The sequence below is a fragment of the Lissotriton vulgaris genome, chromosome 10, assembly GCF_964263255.1.
Source record: "Lissotriton vulgaris chromosome 10, aLisVul1.2, whole genome shotgun sequence".
Lineage (NCBI taxonomy): Eukaryota > Metazoa > Chordata > Amphibia > Caudata > Salamandridae > Lissotriton > Lissotriton vulgaris.
Genome location: NC_141698.1, coordinates 250,305,804 through 250,328,193, shown reverse-complemented (window position 1 = coordinate 250,328,193; position 22,390 = coordinate 250,305,804). Strand labels below are relative to the sequence as shown.

Here is a 22,390-nt window from a genome sequence, read left to right as displayed (position 1 = left end):
TGGCATCTTGCCGTTTTGCTGGTACTTTGTTAAAAACCAATACAAATGTGTTTATCAAAAAAAATGAATATGCAAGAGCTCTGCTATATTTTACTACTAAACAGATAGCCGCAGGTGCAGTTACCTTGCAGACAACAGCATCATGATTTGAATAGTGTAGCAGGTTCAGTAGCACTGTGCTCAAAAGTTGTTAGAACTCCTCCAAACGCATAATATTGCTATATTTGACTAATAAAAGGCAGTCACAATTGCAGTTACCTTGCAGTTAGAAGGGACTTGATTTGAATGGTGCATCATGTGATGTGACACCAGGGCCAAAAGCTCTAAGGATCCTACTAAACCCAGATTAGTGGTAACATTTTAAATTAAACTGGCAATCACAACTGCAGTTACCTTGCAGCTGAAAGAGTTTGATTTAAATGGTGCCACAGGTGCAGTGGCACCAGAACCAATAGATCTAGGCAGCCCACTAAACACCTAAAATTGCTATATGTTACGACTAAGCAAGCGCCACAAGTGCAGTTACTTTGCAGGCAACAGGGTCATGATTTGAATGGTGCAGTAGGTCCAATAGAACAGGGCACAAAAGTTGTCAGGACTTCTATAAACACCTAATATTGCTACAGTGTACTACTATACATGCAATCACAACTGCAGTTACCTTGCAGTTGAAAGAGACTTGATTTAAATGGTGCAGTAGGTGCAGTGGCACCAGGGCCAAAAGTTGTCATAACCACTAAACACCAATTATTGCTATATTTTCCACAAGGTCATTATTTGAATAGTGCAGCAGGCGCGGTGGCACTGGGCCCAAAAGTCATCTGAACTCTTCTAAACACCTAATATTGCTATATTTTACAACTAAACAGGCAGTCACAAGTGCAGTTATCTAGCAAGCCAGAGGGTCATGACTACAATAGTACAGCAGGTGCAGTGGCGTCAGGACCAAAAGCTCCAGGCAGACCGCCAAACACTGATTATTGCTATATTTTACAACTAAACAGGCAGTCACAAATGTAGTTATCTTTCAGGCACTAGGGTCATTCATGATTTGAATGGTGCAGGAGGTGCAGTGGCATCGGGTCAAAAAGTTGTCAGAACTCCTCTAAAAACCTAACATTGTCATATTTTACTCTAAACAGGCAGTCACAATTGCAGTTACAATGCAGTTGAAAGGCCTTGATTTAAATAATGCAACAGGTGCAGTGGCGCCAAGAGTTATTATAACGCCACTTAACACCAAATATTGTTATATATTTTAGTACTAAACAGGCAGTCATGAGTGCAGTTACCTTGCAGACTATGGGATCATGATATGAATGGTGCAGCAGGTGCAGTGGCACCAGCCCCAAAATGTGTCATGAACTCCTTGAAACACCTCATATTGCTATATTTTACGACTATATAGGGCACAAGTGTGGTTATCTTAAAGGCACTAGGGTCATGATTTGAATGGTGCAGGAGGTGCATTGGGTAAAAAAGTTGTAAAAACTCCTCTAAAAACCTAACATTGTCATGTTTTACTCTAAACAGGCAGTCACAATTGCAGTTACCATGCAGTTGAAGGGGCATGATTTAAATTGTGCAGCAGGTGCAGTGGCACCAGGGCCAAGAGTTATCATAACTCCACTCAATACCAAATATTGTTATATTTTAGTACTAAACAGGCAGTCATGCGTGCAGTTACCTTGTAGACAACAGCATCATGATTTGAATGGTGCCGCAGGTGCAGTGGCACCAAGCCCAAAATGTGTCATGAACTCCTTGAAACACCTCATATTGCTGTATTTTGCGGCTTTACAGGGCACAACTGCAGTTATCTTAAAAGCAATAGGGTCATGGTTTGAATGGTGCAGCAGGTTCAGTGGCTGTCCATTCAAAGCACTGCCCTTGCCCAGGGAAGTTTATTTGAAGCCAATTCCAAACTTCAGAGACAGTCTCTGGCCCATTCGTGCCACCATTTCCGGACAAGCTTCTTTATGAAGCAGGATCAGCTTTCTCGTCTGAACAGCACCCGTAGGTTTGCAGTAACGTTATCAACGTGCGAATATACTTTGGTAAAGAAGACACAAGGGAAAACAGGGGGTAAATAGGAGAACCACGAGAGAGTTGTGAAATTATATAACAGTCACATACACTGAAGAGGATATGGGAGCCAGAGGCAGAGCGAGCTACTGGAGAGAGGAGGGCAACTACGTAAAATGGGTAGAGAGAAAAGACAGAATCGCGAATTTAGACGGCAAGAGAGAGTACATTGCATTTTGTTGCAGGTGGTGGGGGGAATTCGTATCACAAGCAGAAGAGCGGAGACTAGCTAAGAGGCGAAATGTTCCCAGAACCGTAAAAGATTAATTGGCGGAAAATCCAGGAATAGAGATGGACGTGTTCATTGCTCCTACACAATGAGTCATGCCAATATACAGCCTCCTCTCGGCTCTCCCAGCAGCTGCAGGTGAGGGAACTGAGTCATGCGAGAATAACAGATTTTATCCAGAGCATCGCACAATGTTCTGCTTACTGGTCAACTAGACTTCCACACGATCGATGCTAGATACTACAAGTACGTTTTTTTCGGACAGGGAAGTGACAGTCTTATCAGCTGTGTTATTATAACGCACGCCGTCCCTCCCTCTTACCCCCGTCCCAAGTAAGCACCTTTTCACATTGATGCGTTTCCACACACAACTGCAATTATTTAGCACCTCATATCCCAATACGGAGCAGCATATGCGATGGTGACGTAAACCGACTCACCTACAGAGCTACATAGGGGTATACCACATGACTCACTCAGCCTTTCATATTTTCGAGGTTAATGCAATGATGGCAGTGTGCTGGATGATAACGTCTACTATTTAAGCACACACGCACAATTCGCTTTGAGCTCTGCATTACAGGCTTCCTAGATGCAACTATTTTACAAATTTAAACTTTCAAAAACAACGGCTACGCAGCACATCCTACCTGGGGTAGCTGTCCTTCCGGCATCTTCCGTGCAGCGCCTCCTACGCAGCTGAGATTATATTTAGTTACTCCACTCCAGCCGAGATCCAGCTCTTGCTCTCTGCCTATTGGATGCTGTATTTCGCTCTCCTTCAACACACTCGCACGCCCCCTGGAAGGCACCCACTGTAGATGGCAGGGGCTGTCAACTTTACAGTTAAATCGCATGCATACAACAGCGTCATTTCTTTAAGCATGTGTTCGGTTACACCCCTCTCCTAGCAAGCCTTGCCCTTCGGGTGGGAGTGCTTCGAAAAATAGCAGAGGCAGTGGTTGTGCAATGACGCTGCACAGTCAAGGAGGGCATTTTGAAGGAATCTGTTATGCGTCACGATGCCAAGATCCATCAAAATTAATTAAAAAATGTCCCAACCCCAGGCGACACACGTACACCTAAGCACAGGCTCCCCTTTCGTGGGCTCAGCTACGCTTAAAGCTGTTGGCGGCGAGGCAGCTCACGCTGGTCTTCTGGGAGATGCAGTCTTTAGCAGCATGTGACTCTGCGAAGATGTCAACAACACTCCCTCTGCAGTGCTAGGAGCCAGCAATGACTCACGAGCGTTTTTAATGAAGCCCACAGTAAAGGGGGGGGGGGAGTTAGAATCGGAGGTGAATATTATCAAAGAATCCCATTAATTGCTTCCTCCAGAACCATTAAAACAAATACATGAAAAATAAAACAAATGGGTAATGATATAGGGAAAAATAGGATACAATTTGTACCAACACACACAGAGTAAAGGCCTGCAACTTCTATGCAGAAATTTCAAGTTAAAAGCAGCTTTAGGCTTCAGTAGGAATACAGACACATGCCTCTGCACAAGGAATAGGTCATAAAAAAGCATGTTACTTAGGACAATGAATTCATCTGAACTTATCAGGTCACACAGTTCATTGTTAGGTCAGGAAATGGCCTGCAGTCACAAAGATAAGCTACTGCCTAAAGCATGTTGGACCTGCAAAATCGTTCTACCACAAGCCCATCTGCTAGAGAGATAAGCTGAAAGGTGTCAATCATGCATTTTGTAATCATGTTACTAATGCATGCACACGTACATTAAGCACACACACACAGGATGGACTGGCCCAGGTGCAAGCCTTCACTGCTCATAATGACATGAATGTCCCTTCAGTTGAAAATCACGTCACAGTTACACAATGCTGGGGATGATGGAAGAAACCTCAGGCCAGAGGTCAGATAAGTGTAGCCAATAGGCATTAAGCAGAAATATAATCAGTCGCTTGGCAGGGAAACAGATGTATGTAAAATGTTGTTAATAAAATTTAAAGACTGAGAATAGAAAAACCACTAAGGAGGTTTCTGCCAATATGAGATACGAGGGCCATGTGGCCCAAATCTATATGTGCTTTGTTTCTAAGAAATTATTGTATCTGCCGATTTCAATCTACTCATGTGTGATGTAAAACCTATGCTTGTAACTTTTTTCTATTGTGGTTTTAGAGTATATAAGCCACTGCTTTTGAACATTTCGTTGGACATCAGAATCCAGTCTCGGCTGAGCCTGGCTTATCTCCCCAGCTGATTAATGCATTAAACCATACTGTATTGTCAACCTGCTCCTTTGTTATTCTCACAGAGATTTTTTCCTCCAACACTAGAACCCTTTCCTTTCGAATCTTTTCCGTTCTATGACGTTAGCATATACACAACACATCCATGTTTGCCCATCGTCAGGGCCTCCATCCTCCCTTCACACTTCATCTTCCTTTTGCCAAATTATCATTTCGTTCAAACAAAACTTTTCCTAAATGACCAAACAGCCAAACTTCACCAAGGTGAATACGAATTACCAGGATACCAGAAGTACGTACCACCAACCGAGAGGCGCAGCATACCAGAAGTAAAATGGATACCCCCCAATTCCCCCTATCCCCCCTCCCGCTGTGACAATTAAAGGGCACGGCTGCAGTTGGGCATGAGTGTGCGCAAAGGTGAAGGGTCAGCAAATGACCAAAGCAAACTTGTGATTAAAGGGCCCAATCAGGGCCACAAGAATGGTCATAAGGTGACTGGGCAGGCAGTCCCCAGCATTGTCGCCGGAAGAAATTGATGCTTGTCACCAAGGACTACGAAGCCGCACAAGAAGAACATCGGAGCAGAGCGTCACCACAAGGATGATAACTACTGGGCATAGGGTGACCAACCAGCATGGGTGCAAATTAAGGGCGGTAGCTGTAAAAATTCAGGACAAAGGATCAAAATTCAGGACAAAACTTCGGGACAAACGGTAAGTTTTACAGGCACATCATAGTAAGTTGGGCAATAGTATAAAAGTAAGTAAATAGACAACCACTTAAGTACAAGTCAAAATACGTTTATATTAGGTTGAGACAATCATGAACTTCACGTTTTTTTGGTATGCGCACATCTTTGACCATCTGTGCAGGTCTTTTGTGGTATTTCATATGATAATAATCTATTCATATGGTTACTGCACAGGGTTGTCCAGTCTGATATTTTGTTTATAACTCATGGTCCTAAGCAGGCATATTTGGTGAAAGAAGGGGTCAGGAAGATATTCTTGGATAGACTTTGTTACTATCATCTCATATCTGAGTGCCATTGTGAGATGTAAAGCAGCAGGCATAGGCAAACTAAAGGGAGTATTGCTGTGATGAACCCACTATAGGGAACGCATTATGAATGTTTCTGCAAGTTGAACTTAAAATATGGAATCTGACTTTGCCTATGGGGGCTTCGCAGAAAGTTGCTTTAGCTGATGGAAGTCACAAAGGTGTTTTTCCCTGCATTTTTCTTAAAGAAGGCACTGTTGATACATTATTACATAGTTTATTTTTGGCGCCTTGCCTACTGCTACAAACACAATATACATCTCAAGCACAGCTCATGGCACTATGAGACTCTCCTTAAAACCTTACACCAAAAAAAAAAAAATCATACAATTACTAGTGTAACATTCAAGTAGCAGTTGGGTGTCACTCAAAATGTCATATGCATGTGTATAGATTGCCCATATAAGCACACAGCAAATACAAAATAGTAATACATAGGCAAGGGAGTATCCAGAAAATGTAAATGCCTCCCACTTTGTAATAAAGCTCTTATGACACCAGGAAAGCAAAGTAAGTCATCACAACCCTCACCAGAAGAGCTCTCTTGTCCAAGGATCTAGCCATTCATCCTTTCCTCAAACCCCTGATATCCACCATTTCAAATGTACATCCTGTCATGTATTAATTGTTTCATCCATCATTCAGTCTTTCACCATTCGTTTTGACCTTCTATCTGTGTGCCCATCCATATCCAAATCTTTTCAACCATTTGTAAACCTATCCATCATCTATCCTTCCATCCATCATTTCACTCACCCATACCGCTATCCACCCTTCCCCTCATCCATCCATCTACCTTTTTTCCCATTCCATCCTTTCACTCATCCATCCACTCTTCCACCCCTTCACTCATCGCTCCAACCATTTACCCTTTCGCCCATCCAGCCATGCTTTCACTTAGTTATCCATCGATCCACCCATTCACTCATCCGTCCACCCAGTCACCCTTTCACTAATCCATCCATCCTTTCTTCCAGGTCTCTACACTTCCTTTCACTCATGAATGCCTTCTTTCTCACACCCATCTTTACAGTCTTCTTTTCACTCATCCATGCACCCATTTGCCCATCCATTCTGCCAATCATTTATACATGCTTTCACTTACCCACCTCCCTTTTTCTCTCCATTCCCCTTTCAATTAGCCACTCATCCTTCCATCAACCCTTCACCTATCCACCCATCCATCCATTTACTCATCCACTCTTGAATCCATCCATTGCCCTTATCACTCATGTATCCTTTCATCCATCCACCCTTTCACTCATCTATCCATCCTTTTGTCCATCTACCCTCCCCTTCACTCAGCCGTCCATCCCTACATCCACCCTTTCACTCATCCATCCATTCATTCATTCATTCATTCATTCATTCATTCATTCATTCACCCTTTTACGTATCAAGTCATCATCCATCTAGCCTTTCTCTTATCCATCCACCCATTCACTAATCCATCACCACCCTTTCACTCATTCATCCATCCTTTCAGTGACCCATCCACCCTTTTACCCATCCATCTACCCTTCCACACATCCATCTATCCATCCATCAATTTACCCTCACCTATCCGTCCACTCACTCATCTATCCATCCTTTCTCTCATTATCCATCCATTCACCATTTCACTCATCCATTTAGCCTTTCACTAATCCATCCAGCCAGTCACCCATTCCTTCACTTAATCACTCACCCACCTTTTCACTTTAATTATGAGCTGAGCCTTTGTCTACAGAGTTGCAGACAGAAGAGTCCCATCAAGAACTTCACCCTCATTGTAGTTCCTAAAGCAAGGAGTGGGGGAAGGTTCACTATGACCCTGCACATAGGCAATCTGAAAACTTGGAAGTCATGAGTCATGCATGATGCACAATGCCAGGACCTGAGGTGACTGTGTCATGGTGTTATTTCCAGGGCTTTAAGTGGGATGAAAAAAGAGGGGACCTCTCCAAGGGCTGTGTCTGTTTAATTAAGGCAGTGGCTTAAAACACCTAAGCTAAACATATGTGCTGAGCATAATGTGCCACCGACTGGTATTTTGCTGTTTCTATCATTGCATCCAGTAACATTAGACCTAAAACAAGCCATGACTATTGGCTTTGTCAATGGATGTTAGTTACATAAAATAAATAAAAAAAACAGCGACTATGGCTTTGTTGTATATAACAGTAAAAATGCTTCTGATCTGAAATGATGAGACTCTGTAAGAACTCTAAATAACCTTTTATTTTTAATTTCTTTCACCAGCTTCATTTCAAGATCTGGCACATAGCAGCATGGGTGTTTTTGTACATTTGCTTTGTACATTTATTCACCTAACCCTAACGGAAGGCCCTGCCTTAGACTGAGGCAGGAGGAGGCCCATCACATGCTGTAACGGCCCAAACTGGCCTATTGTTTTTCTGTATTTGGGAATCAGCTGCATACAGAATGACAGTGGGCGGGGTGGGGCTGCTCTTGTGCTCCAAGGATGCGTGCGAGGCGGCTCCATCAGGGAGCTGAGACCTCTTAAAGGAGAACTTGCTCCCTGCAAGGCCCCAAATTACTTACAAAAGGAGTAAGTAAAAGGGACCGTCATGGACAACGGGTGTGAGGTCCAAATTACGGACGGTCCGTGAAATTTACGAAGACTTGATTACCCTAACTGGGCAGAGGGAGTGGTGTGGTGTGCAGAAAGCCATGGTCGGGGGTTCACCCTTAGGGACATCCCGCTTTAAGGAGAGGTGGAAGAGATTGGGGTACTTCAGAGTGCTGCGTGGCAGGTACGGCTGGGATGAATTAGAGCACAAGGTATTAACAGGGAGATGCAGTTGTGAAACATCGTGCAAAGAAACCCAATAGACATGATGAGAAGTACAATGTGATGAAAACTGGACCCAAAACTAAGGACTTCCAGCCCTGTCCCAGTTGAGGAAAATTACTGGAAGCGTGGAATTTAGTAAAGTAGGTATACGGATGGGCATTTTTCGGGCAACACTAAAAATGTACATATAACTACAAGCAAATGGTGGCAGTGGATTTACAGCAACGGCCAGCGCCTCTGATGTGTTTGCACATAAAATAGTTTGGCTGCAATTTTTTTCACGCCGTGCTCTATGTCTTATGCACAGTGCCACCCACAGTGCTAATAACTATATATAGAAGCCTCCATATATACATGAGCAGTACAAAACAAAGACAGAGCACAGCACAGCACCACAAGCATATAGCTGACTATCTCCAGTCAGAATTAAATATTTAATACATAGAACATAAGAACATTTGTGTCCAGCAAATGGTCTTCACCGCTGTAGGTAAACTTTTTTCGTAGCAATGATACAGCCGACACGTGTTTCATCGCCATTTGCGACTTTTTCAAGGCTTCCACGTATAATGGGGTCTCCTGTATTTAGAACCACGATAGATTCACCATGTAGGATAAGGATAAATATTGTCCAAATACACAGTTAGCGCTGTCTCAATACTTATGTCAGTCTGAGAACTCAACCGGAAATGAGTAAAATAGGCACCTAGCACAGAGCCCACTATGTGGCGTCTTCGTATGGTCCGCTATATCTAATCGGATGTTTTCTCAGGCCTTCAAAATTCAGTAAAAGGGGCAGTAATTAGTCACCGTTAATGCGCCAGTAGTCGCAAGTCTTCGAAAATTACGATAGCTCCTCCAAGACGAGCGTTAGCTCTCCGCAAGAGACTTGCGAGCGGAGAGAACCGCTGCAAGAGACTGAGTGACTACTGCAAGCACCTAGACGATGCACCCCTGCGGTCTGTGAGCACCCGTAACAGTGAGTGAAGAGACTGGGCTGCAAGCTGGCGGTGCGGCAGCCGGCACGAGGGGACTACAATGCAGGGCTCAAGATGGCGGATTGCAGGCCATCTATATTTGGAGGCCGTGTTTCGTCAGAAAGGTCTTGACTGGCCCAGTCAGATATCAGGCCAAGGTGTTTGTGATTAATTACAACATTCGATGAGGTATGCGTTTTATATTTTCACCAGCAGATCGAGTGGCGAGCTTGTTTCAGATTAAGGCCTGACCCTAAAATGGTGGGGTTGTGAATGGGACAACATTTTTCTCCTGATCCTAAGCGTGCTCTTTATTGCGAGAGGGAGTGTGTTTGCTGGTGGTCACTGCATCCTGAGCAATCTGTGCTGATCTCTTCAAGGTGGGGCCGTTCAGACTATCAGATTAATTTCGCTACTTAGTGCCTGACTTCAAAATGGCGGAAACTCGAAGGAAATGTACATCGAGTACCTATACTGGGAGTGCCGTTCATTGCCCGTCAGCTGCGTGGTTATAATGTGAGGTACTCGTTGTGCTTTTAAAGGAATTGTGCCATAATATATCATAGTTTACCTTGAGCAAAAGAGCATCAGTGTCGAAGAGCACAAGGAGCAGTGGGGACCTGCCCTGCTGCAGCCCCTCGTGAACCTGTCGGGGCCCGAAGCCATGGAGACTGGCGTGAAGCAGCAGCAGCGGAGGTGGCCACAGCACCAATGCGGGCTAACCTCAGTAGAAGAGGCCCAGGATACACCAGATAAAAGAGAGGCCACAAGTGGGAGACCTCTGGGACAACAGAGGAGCAGTGTGAAGACCAGATGCGAGGAGTGTACCAAGCTGTGCCCAATGCTTAACCCTAAGATGGCTGTCTCTGGGGACATCTGACACACCAATTTTCTAATAATGGCCACCATGAGTGGGCCCCTTTCCAAAGCACTCCCTCTCCCTTTGTTGGGGAGGGATCCCGCATTTATATCATGGGGTCACAGCGACAAGGGAGTCTCACACAGCGGAGGCCTGGGTTTCTATCTCATTACCGCTGGGAGTGCAGCACCGGATATCGTGACTGGCCTGCTCGATTGAACTTTTGGACTATACCCCCCTAGGCGGAAACTATAACCTTTCTGTATGTACTGCAGGGTTGTGTCTTGTCCCCCTTCCTATTCTCCTTATATACAAACGGTTTGGAAACGGAACTTTTGAGGGGGGCTCAAGACCTCCCCCAAGTAAAATCACGCCCTATTCCCGCTCTGCTTTATGCGGACGACGCTGTCATTTTGGCCCGTACTCCACGAGAGCTTCAAAAAGCGTTAACTAGGTATGCGGTTTTCATGGGTAGCCTTGACCTCCATATCAATATCAAGAAGACCTTTGTAATGGTGGCAGGCAAAGGGAAAAAAGGGTTTAGAAACATATCCCTTAACAACCAAAATCTTGAATTGACGGCCCAGTACCCCTACCTAGGGATTACAATAGACGATAAATTAAATTGGAAAGCGGCAGTTGAGGCTAGAAAACATTCCCTTAAGCGTGCAATAGCCGCATTAATGGCTTTTTCACAAACACTAGGTAAACAATCCCCTGTGGAAATGCTGAATATTTATAATGCAAAATGCCGAGCAGTAGCTCTGTATGGGGCTGGGGTTTGGGGACATGTCGATGTCAGTGCTTTACAGGTGGCAGAAAACTCCTTTCTAAGATTTCTTCTAGTTGCACCGAGGCGAATTTCTATATACGCATCCCATATTGAATTAGGCATACCTTACATTGAGGATCTGGCTAAAATCCAACCTCTCCTATTATGGAAGCGTATCTGGACCTCAGAAAAAAACATGCTAACTAGAGGAATTATGGTGGACTCTATGGCACTAGATCATTCAGGAGATATAAAATGGCTTGCCTATATTAGAAACTTCTTTACAGATCTAGGCCTCGAGGATTATTACATAACACCGGAAAAGATCATTGAAATATCTAAGAAGGAGTTAAAAGAAATGGCCCTGAACCACTTAGATGGAATAAGACTCGCAAGTGAAATAGGGAAATCTTCTGTTCACCACGCAATTATGGTTCATTCTGTCCCCACTATTCAGCCTTACCTAACGCTGGAAATTGGCATCTTTGATCGTTTTCTGCTAAACAGATTTAGATTAAATCTGTTCCATCGGTTAGTAGCCTTCCCAACGAGAAACACTTGGGAACAAACGTTAGGCCACTGTCCTTGCGATGATACATCTGTACAGACCACCATACATACAGTTTTGTTTTGTAAATATTACCATGCTCATCGCAAAATCTGGCTGGTACCACTGCTGAAATCATGGGACCTAAGACAGTGTCGCCCTGCCATGCTGCGCCTTCAATTTTTGGACTCCGAAATTACCTGCTACCACATGGTTAACTTTTTAAAATGTATTTTTAAACATAGAAATAATCTGTGAGAAAAATTGCTTTAACCAAAATGAACTGAATCAAATGAAAAAGATTTGATCTTTTTTTAAGCAACACCTCTCAAATTTGCACTGGAAAAATGTTTTAATTGTAAATTTGCTGTATTCTGATTTTATGGTACAACGTGTATAAAAATGCTTTTATGGATTTCTATTATGAAATGCAGAATAAAGAAATTTACTTACTTACTAGTCGCAAGTCTTCGAAAATTACGATAGCTCCTCCAAGACGAGCGTTAGCTCTCCTCAAGAGACTTGCGAGCAGAGAGAACCGCTGCAAGAGACTGAGTGACTACTGCAAGCACCTAGACGATGCACCCCTGTGGTCTGTGAGCACCCGTAACAGTGAGTGAAGAGACTGGGCTGCAAGCTGGCGGTGCGGCAGCCGGCCCGAGGGGACTACAATGCGAGGGCTCAAGATGGCGGATTGCGGCCCATCTATATTTGGAGGCCATGTTTCATCAGAAAGGTCTTGACTGGCCCAGTCAGATATCAGGCCAAGGTGTTTGTGATTAATTACAACGTTCGAAGAGGTATGTGTTTTATATTTTCACCAGCAGATCGAGTGTCGAGCTTGTTTCAGATTAAGGCCTGACCCTAAAATGGTGGGGTTGTGAATGGGACAACATTTTTCTCCTGATCCTAAGCGTGCTCTTTATTGCGTGAGGGAGTGTGTTTGTTGGTGGTCACTGCATCCTGAGCAATCTGTGCTGATCTCTTCAAGGTGGGGCCGTTCAGACTATCAGAATATTTTCGCTACTTAGTGTCTGACTTCAAAATGGCGGAAACGCGAAGGAAATGTACATCGAGTACCTATACTGGGAGTGCCGTTCATTGCCCGTACGCTGCGTGATTATAATGTGAGGTACTCGTTGTGCTTTTAAAGGAATTGTGCCATAATATAGCATAGTTTACCTCGAGCAAAAGAGCATCAGTGTCGAAGAGCACAAGGAGCAGCGGGGACCTGCCCTGCTGCAGCCCCTCGTGAACCTGTCGGGGCCCGAAGCCATGGAGACTGGCGTGAAGCAGCAGCAGCGGAGGTGGCCACAGCACCAATGCGGGCTAACCTCAGTAGAAGAGGCCCAGGATGCACCAGATAAGAGAGAGCTCACAAGTGGGAGACCTCTGGGACAACAGAGGAGCAGTGTGAAGACCAGATGCAAGGAGTGTACCAAGCTGTGCCCAATGCCTAACCCTAAGATGGCTGTCTCTGGGGATATCTGACACACCAATTTTCTACTAATGGCCACCATGAGTGGGCCCCTTTCCAAAGCACTCCCACTCCCTTTGTTGGGGAGGGATCCCGCATTTATATAATGGAGTCACAGCGACAAGGGAGTCTCACACAGCGGAGGCCTGGGTTTCTATCTCATTACCGCTGGGAGTGCAGCACCGGATATCGTGACCGGCCTGCTCGATTGAACTTTTGGACTATACCCCCCTAGGCGGAAACTATAACCTTTCTGTATGTACTGCAGTGCCCGAGCAACTAAGCATGGGTGAATTTTGCGAATCTGGCGTTCGTGAATTTTGCAAATTTGCGAACTCGCAATCCGCAAAATCCGCGAATTCTCGCGAATTTGCAGATGGTTTTTTTTTGTGTTCGCAAGGATTTTTGCCAGTTCGCAAGGCTTTTGTACCAGTTCGCAATTGCGAACTTACATGTCGGCTTGCAACGGTCGCGATTATGTTGTTTCTACGTCTGGTTCATCATCACAGGTTCCCAGCACCCTCTGTTTCACCACTGCCACCCTCTGTTTCACCCATGCCACCCTCTGGTACATCAATGCCACCCTCTGGTTCATCATCACTGTAGATTATGGGGGGAAAAAGCAAGCACACTTGCCCTGCTTCAACTGACATGAATTAATTTGGGGTTGATTTATTAATGTGTCACTGTTTTAAAATTCCAGTCTGGCGCCTGCTTCCTTATCTGTAATTTGCTTTCTGTTGCAGTGCAATTTTTTTTCCAGGACCTTTGTGGCCTACTTGTAGCTATTCTATGAGCCTGCTGTGAGGGTCAGAGCAGGATCATACAATTGTTGCAACTAGCAACTGAACTGGGAATTTGCGGATTTTTTTTTGTGTTCGCAAGGATTTCTGCCAGTTCGCGAGGGTTTTGTACCAGTTCGCAATTGCGAACTTACATGTTGGCTCGCAACGGTCGCGATTATGTTGTTTCTACGTCTGGTTCATCATCACAGGTTCCCAACACCCTCTGTTTTACCCCTGTCACCCTCTGTTTCACCCATGCCACCCTTTGGTACATCAATGCCACCCTCTGGTTCATCATCACTGTAGATTATGGGGGGAAAAATCAAGCACACCTGCTCTGCTTCAACTGACATGAATTAATTTGGGGTTGATTTATTAATGTGTCACCGTTTTAAAATTCCAGTCTGGCACCTGCTTCCTTATCTGTAATTTGCTCTCTGTTGCAGTGCAATTTTTTTTCCAGGACCTTTGTGGCCTACTTGTAGCTATTCTATGAGCCTGCTGTGAGGGTCAGAGCAGGGTCATACAATTGTTGCAACTAGCAACTGAACTCTGGAGGGGCCCCAGTCAGGAAGCACTACAGGGAATGGTTACTAATGATGAGTTTGAACTTTTGCACCTGCTGAATGCTTTCACTTTTGCAAAACTCGTTTTTCTGCAGAACAGCATTACAGCAACTGTAATGCCCCAAACAAGCTTACTTGTGAAAGTTGATTTCTAATCCAAAAGTGATCCAAAGAAAGTCAAAAGGCCTCAAATCCAAAAAAGTGCAGGCAAATGTCAACCTAAGGAGTTATTCTGATAAAAATCATCATTTTCAGAAGGTCTATGCTGCTTGCTAGTGGATTTCTTGTGCAGAATTGCAATTTTTGTAATTTCGCGAGTGCGAGATTGTTGCTGCCGCCGCACCTACATGTTCGCAATTGCGAACTTACACCGCACGCCGCAAAATTGTATCACCAAGAAAAAAAAATCCGCTGCGTGCGAATTTGCGGATTTTCGGTAAATTCGCGAGCGTTCGCGGATTGCGAATTTACCGAAAATCCGCAAAATCCACGAGCGTAACGGATTTTCCGCCCATGCTTATGAGCAACCTCTGGCTGATGACCGGTGGAGCTGTCCCATGCAGCTATAGAGGAGTTTGGTCCTGGTTCACCCCTCGGCTGTCACCTACCCATCAGGACGTCGGACACTGTTTTTCCTTGTCTCCCTGTTGTGCCTCCTACACCCTCCCCCTCCTCTTCCCTCCATTATTCTCTGTCTACCTCCCCTATTCCTTCCCTCTCTCTCCTAATCTTCTCTCCCCTTGCCTATTTTTTTTTTCCTCTTGTTTATGCTATACTTTTGTACTCATGTAATTCCTGTAACTACTCTCCAGTAACTGATGTAACTCTGTAACCATGTTCTGAAAAAAGGTTTCTTCCTCATGTAAAGCGCTTTGATACCTCCGGGTCTAGCCAGTGCTATATAAAACTCAATAAATGATTATAATAACAGCAATAACAGCAATGCAACAGTCAATGATCACCCTCAATCTCAAGTACAAATAACACAACCGGTACAACTACAAGTATCAGCAGCAGTAGTACCTGCTAAATTAAACCAGATGGGAGGCAAGCGGACACTGTTAGCCACGGAAGGGAAGTTTTAAACAAAATGTATTGAAGGACGCCCTATCTTTACAACACCCTACTACCCCCCTGGATGATTTAGGGTTCAACAGTCTACAAGATAGTAAGGAGATCCAGGTAGGGAAAAAAGGGAATGAGTCAGAAGCAACATATTGTTTTTACTCCTTTGCGGATGGTACTCCCTCAGCGGATGAATCTATTTCATGGACAGGCTCTAGCGACAGCTATGCCAGTGATTGTAGTGGACTCTGCTGCCACCTTGCGCAAAGCGTCCAGAAGATCAAGCTGAGCATGGAGGAAACGAAGTACGAGAAAAGAAGACCTGAACTGGGACTATTTTCCGACGTCACTACTGTTGGGGTGCTGCAGGGAATCTAGAGGCTGCTTCCCAAGATCCTCTAGGCCCTCAGGATAGTTCGGTTTCAACACTGGATGTTATACTACAAGCAATCATGTCTCATCTGGAACATACAAGGCTAGACGACAAACGTTCACACCTGGCTCTCCGCAAAATGCACGGAACAGTTTGGAAAGTGGTGAAAGTTTGTAACAATATTAGTGACCGGTTAACTGAGCTGCAAACAAGTACCAGAGCCCTGGAGGATGATATTTCAGATGCTAAGGCACAATCAGTGGCCCAAGAGGCTAGACTGACAGACATCCAATGGAAGCTAGAAGAATAAGAAAATCGCCAACGGCACAACAATTTACGCTTCTTAGGCATTCCGGAGGGATGAGAAGGCACTGATGTCCGCCTGTATTTGATTAACCTGCTGGAGAAGGCATTTCCTGACCTACAAGGGTGGAACTGGCAGCAAGAAGTCCAGCGCGGTGACTGAATTCCTTTCAACGTGAAAGCTCCAGCTGGGCCAGATACGAAACCAAGCGCTATCCTGGTTTATTTTGGGAACTTTCTATTACAACAGAACATTTGAGAAAAGGCTAAACCAGAAACCAAATGGAAAGTTGAGGATTTTGCCTTCTTCGCATGCCAAACTTTTGCCACGTAACAGTTGAAAGGCGATGGAGACTGCGGCAAATGATTGCTCCATTTCAAGCCAAGGGTGCCCAGACATATTGATTAATCCAGCTAAGCTAAAGATAGTAGTGGGGGGACACACTCATTACTATAACTCAGAGATCAAAGCACAGGAAGCTCTGGCAGAGCTAAGGGGATAAGAGAGCATAAGAAGGCAAGGTTTATTTTGATGATAGGCAAAAGACTGCTAACATAAATATAATGTGATGAGAAATGGTTAGCAATATCTTATCAAAGGGTGGCCAACAGTTTGGCTGGGCACTCGTTCATAAACAAAAAGGGAAGCAAGGAGCTAACCTAGCTTTAATATGCTCTAGATTTGCGAAATTGGTTGAGGGTGATCCTATGTATCCTTCCCCCTCCTATTTTCTTTGCTCTTCACTTAGTGTATCTGTATGTTACGATTGTTTATCTCTGCATATAGTCTTAAAGCATTGTTTTCTCTTTTATTCTCTTTTTAGGATTGCATAAGGGTGTCACTGATCATGGTGTTGCACTCCGTCGTCACACACACAGACCTTCGGTCTGGAAGCTTCCAAGGTGGAGGGTGAGCCAGGGGGCAGGGGTTACGGGGGAGAGGGGGAAGAAGGGTAGGCTGGGGGTGAAAAACAAAAAAGAAAGCCGGGTATACATTGCAATGAAGGAAAGTATATGATTGAGAAATGTGATAAGCAATGGCCAATAATGAGGAAAACTGCATGACATTATGGATAGTTATAATATGTGTTCAGCTAACGTGGGTGGCCTAAATGATAAAAAAGATGAGAGATAGGGTCTTTGAAATACTTAAAACTATTAATGCAGATGTCATCCGCTTCCAGGAGACACATATACCTTGGAGCAATAAAAACATTCTTGAGATTAGGGGCTATAATGTGGCAATATGCTATTCCCAAACTACTATGATTAGAGGAGTTGCTATATATATATATATATATATATATATATATATATATATATATATATATATATATATATATATATATATATTAAGCAACGTATTGGTATGGCTATGTGGACCTTAGAGGATAAGTGTTGGCGATGAGCAATCATAGGGTTACCTATGGGGGCGACAGTGATGAATATCAATGGGTCTAACCAAGACGACCCTAACATCTGGGAAGAAATTGAAGTCGAACTTGCCTCCTGGCCAGAGCCATAGATAGTGTGTGGTGATTTCAACATACAACTAGAGGTGACAAAAACTTAAACTCAGACCCAGAAATATGAAGGAAGGAAACCCAAAGTATATAGGGCAATGAATGCCGCTAAAGCATGTCATGGACTGGTTGATGTATGGGTAGAAAAAACTTCAAATGACCCTGGATATACTTACTAGTCCCACCCCCATAGAAAATTTGTATGCTTGGACTACTTTTTAGCCTCATGTAAAGTGGCGAATAAGCTGGAAATTAAAAAATTACCGGATTGTGTGGCACTTACAAACATACACTTGGTCATTTGACAATAAGCTACTTGCTGATGAGGAATTCTGTGCCCGTATTAAGCAATGGCTACATCATTTTTTTAATAGCAATAGGTATGGCGCTACTCGGGGATAGTATGACACTTTCAAAGCTAATGTGAGGGGAGAAGTTATTAGGTTTGTAGGCCGATGTCGGAAACAATAAAAGGCAGAGGTTGATCAATTAATAGGGAAATTGGCGGAACTAGAGGCAGAGCTTGTCAAATTAATAGTCAAGGGAGTTCAGGAAGACTTAGGGGTTGATTATGATGGTGGGCCATCACAACCACATTTACCCCCGCCATATTACCATGGTGGGGGGCACCGCGGTGGACGGAAAGTCCGCCCGCCGCTTTTCCACCGGTCGACAATCATTACGATTGCTGGCCGGGCGGAGCTGGGGCATAATATGGTGGCAGTGCCTAGCAGGCACGGCCATCCATGTTATGATGCCTGGTTCCTTGGCTGGCAGAAATTGCTTTGGGGGCCCGTTGCGGGCCCCTATGGGGTTGGGGGCTGCACTTGGAGGGTACCTTTGGTACCCCCTTCATTGCCATGCACAAGGTGGCAGGCACAGCACGGTGCTTGCCACGTTGTACATGGCAATGCGCAACATGCCTCTTTGGCGTTGCGGCAGGTGCTGCAGCAATGTCAAATATGGGAAATGCGACCCCCACGGTGGCGGTTGCATCCTAATTGGTGGTGCGGGAACTCCACACTGCTGGTGGCCGGTCCCTGCACCGCTAAGGTGGTGGGCGGACTAAAGTCTGCCCGCCATCCTAATGGGGACCCAAGTTAGGGAGCATGTGACAAAACTAGCTCAAGTAAAGGCGGAAATTAATAGCTTTTTCCAGGAAAGGGTGGCCCAAATATTCCAAGCATATTGGGGGGAAATATATGAATATGGCAAGGCAACAGAGAGGTTATTAGCAATGAGGACAAGGCAAAAAAGCGCTAGGAATAACATCTTAAAAACTAAGAATAGCAGGGATCAATTAGTGACAGTATTTGAAGAGTTCTACAGAAGGATGTATCAAGCTGATACTCCTGAAACAAGTCGGATAGACCCTGCCCCATAAGCCCCGTACTACCCAGAGTAGACAAAGCTACAGCTCAGGAACTAGTCCAAGAAATTACCATGAAAGAGGTTCGGGAGGCACTAGGATCCCTCTCTGCCGGGAAGACAGCAGGCCCGGATAAAATACCAGTAGAAGTTTACAAAATACTCTTGTATGAGATTCTCCCTATTATGCACAACCTGTTCTTGGGTGCACAATACAGTAGGATCCCGCCCTAATCATGGCAGGGCACGGACGTGATAGTATTTCCAAAAAAGGGTAAATCAGCAACTACCAACCTCTTATCTCGATATTGCTTATGAATTCGGACGCTAAGCTATACTCAAAGATAATAGCCAAGCGACTGCAAAAGATCATAGTGGCATTGATATCACCTTGGCAACATGGCTTTGTCCCTGGCAGGGGCACCACAGACCACAGACTACTCGATATAGCAGAAGTAGAATCTAGAGAGCTAGCTGTGGTCCTCCTGGACACGGAGAAAGCCTTTGACAGGGTATCTTGGCAATATCTATGGGATACTCTGGTAGAGAGAAGGCTTGGTTCAAGGTTTGTGTGAGCTATCCAAGCTATGTATTATAAACCTCACGCGCAGTTACAAATAACGGGTAACACTTCAGGGGGGATTGACATTGCAAGAGGGACGCAGGAAGGCTGTCCCTGCTCCCCCATATTATTTGCTACATATCTTGACACATTTATCAATCAAATCCTAAATAATCAAGCAATCAAACCAGTAATCACTAAAGGCTCTGAAACTAAGATCCTTGCGAACTCGGACGACATTGCAATAGTTACATCAGAACCACAGATGGCAATTAGGGAAATAGAAAGTATAGCAGAGAAGCTTGGGATTATACCTTTTAAACAAGGGCAAAACTCAAAATATATGCTCTTCCGAGTGCCAGCTACAAGATCCACGCCAATGTGAGGTGGCTACTTATTTAGGAGTTAATGTAACATCTTGTTTGGATAGCCTTTGGGCAGTTAATATTGATCCGATTATGGGGAAAATAAATGGGGAGCTTAAGCTGCTGGATAAAATGCATCTCACAATACTAGACCGAATGAATGTAATAAAAATTAAAATATTCCCGAAGATCCCTTTTCTACTCCAAGCAATACCACTGGAAATAGCCGAAAGTAAAATAAATACAATCAACGCCATGTTCACACATTTTATTTGGGGTTACCAGAAGATATGCAGTGCACTGAAGTATCTGACACTACCAAGAGAGCGTGGTGGTTGGGGTGTTGTGTGGCGTTTAGAGCTCCGAGTGAATTTTCCAGAATCATGCCCTTATAGAAGTACAATTCCCATTGCCCTTATATAGGCATAGAAATCAATCCCTTATTTAGGCATAGCCCATGCTACCCAAATACAGGCGTAGCTACTTCCACCCGTACCAAACGTCACAACGATTTCTTGGAAAATCGGCTTAAGCAGTTAGGGAACTTACCCATGCTTGAATATTGATTTGTCCAAGAACTCATGAACTTTGCAAAGTACAACTATTCCCTAGGGGATCTTTCCTGACGTTCATATGCCCGACTTTACGTCAAACTATGGCATTCCTAAACACCTTCAAGGTATAAATATACCCTCACTTGCTATAGCAAACCACGGTGGTTCGGAGCAGTTCGACTATCTACTTGCCCGACGCAGCTCGCTACAGCAAGTGCAGAAGGAAGCCGACCCACCAGCTGACGCACTGATCAGGAGGCTGCCCTTCTCTCGCCAAGAATCCAGCTCCAGTGTTTCCAAGCTCCCCTTGCGGGGTGTTGGGAAATCGAAACCAGAAACAGAGCAGACCAGACCTCCTTCATTCTAAACCAGGTATTGAGCTGATTAAACAACTAAACCTATGCTACACAATACTACACAATACTTACTTCTTCCCTCGTACTAGACTTAGCTTAGGTAAATTGGGGTAGGCGTATTTAGAAGCACCAGTTGAGTATTTTAGTAAATGTTATTTATGTATGTATTTTTACATGGTTTAAAAACGATACAATGCTCTTACAGTATTATTTTATAATACTCTTCTCGCTGTACGCATTATACTTTGTAGTCTGCATAGCGATTGTAGCAGTTCACTTCTCTTGCATGAGAAAGAAGATTGTTCAATAAACCTTTTTATTGAAAACGCCCATGTCTCCATTTCTCTGCAACTCTGTTGAAACGGAGCATGCACGATTGACTGAGTGAAATACTTATCTATTGTTTCCGCGACTCTGAGAGATATATTTCTTATTCTTGGGAAACAAAGTTGTCATGTTTATGCGGTTGTCAGAAACGAATCCCTCCTTGTGTATTCGAGAAAGTTTTGAGTGACCTCTGAGCTAGCTGGCACTCACTATTAAGTTTAGTATATTCGCTAGAGACCAAGTCGACCTCAGTCCTACGTCTAATCTATAGGATATATTATTCGAATGCGCAGAGCCTATTGGGAATATAGGAACTACACTCATGGCGCCCAAAGTTTGGTAAGGCACTAATTTAACTGTAGATACTAAAGTAACTCAGTGGTGCTTTTCTCAGAGACCCCTTTTCCGTAATACTCCAATAGACGTCTGGAGTGGGTAAAGGAATAATATCCTCCATAACTGAGTAGGACGAAAATCCTATGTATTAGTTTTTGGTTTTTCAACGTTGAAGGATACAGTGTTCTAAAATATTGTGTACCTTATCTTTGTTTCCTTGAAACTTGCTCTGCAATTTTCAATAAACAAAATGTCGGATAGCGATACAGAGACAAGTAGTGCTACAGGCAGCAACACCGTACAAGTCTTGAACTTTACAGGTCTCCAAGAGACTGACGCGGATGCCATAAGCATGCCAGAAACTTAAAGGAAAGCCATCACTATGAAACTTATACGAAATGGCCTATCAGCAAGAGGTGGTAGGGTAGTTTTTGTAATTGAGGCACATGAATATCATCTGACAGAGGTATTCTATTCATGGATAGTCTTCCCTGAAGCAAATCCAGGAACAAAAGTGTTCCACTTCTACAAAGAAAATGAAGCTCCAATGGAATACATTCCTTTCGAGGATGTTGAAATTCCACTAACATACCAAGAGCATGCGCTCTGGTTTATAGGCGCCCTAAAACATGCACATTACATTACCAGGCTCGGTCCTCTAGGTAGACCTTAAGCAACATGGCAGATATTAGCCGGCTATGCACCACATCCTGCCATCGAACATATGACAGATGCGGAACTATTAGTTCAACTAAAAGAGCTCATTAAAATCCACAGACAATTGGTTCAATATGTCATGTGGACCTTTACTGCCCAAACGGCAATAAGGATTCCACAACACACCCCTCACCAGGGGAACACAAATAATATTACACCACAG

At 44.1% G+C, this 22,390-nt stretch overlaps 1 protein-coding gene across 1 annotated transcript in view; it reads right to left on the bottom strand.

Moving 5' to 3' along the window:
• LOC147685053 (uncharacterized) overlaps window positions 1-3,376 on the bottom strand; it is a 191,881-nt gene extending 188,505 nt beyond the window's left edge. Inside the window, exon 1 of the mRNA XM_086940937.1 lies at window positions 2,965-3,376. Within this exon, the coding sequence (XP_086797063.1) occupies window positions 2,965-3,171 (207 nt within the window). The 5' untranslated portion in view covers window positions 3,172-3,376. The remainder of the gene's footprint in view (window positions 1-2,964) is intronic.
• Window positions 3,377-22,390: the final 19,014 nt, after the last annotated feature.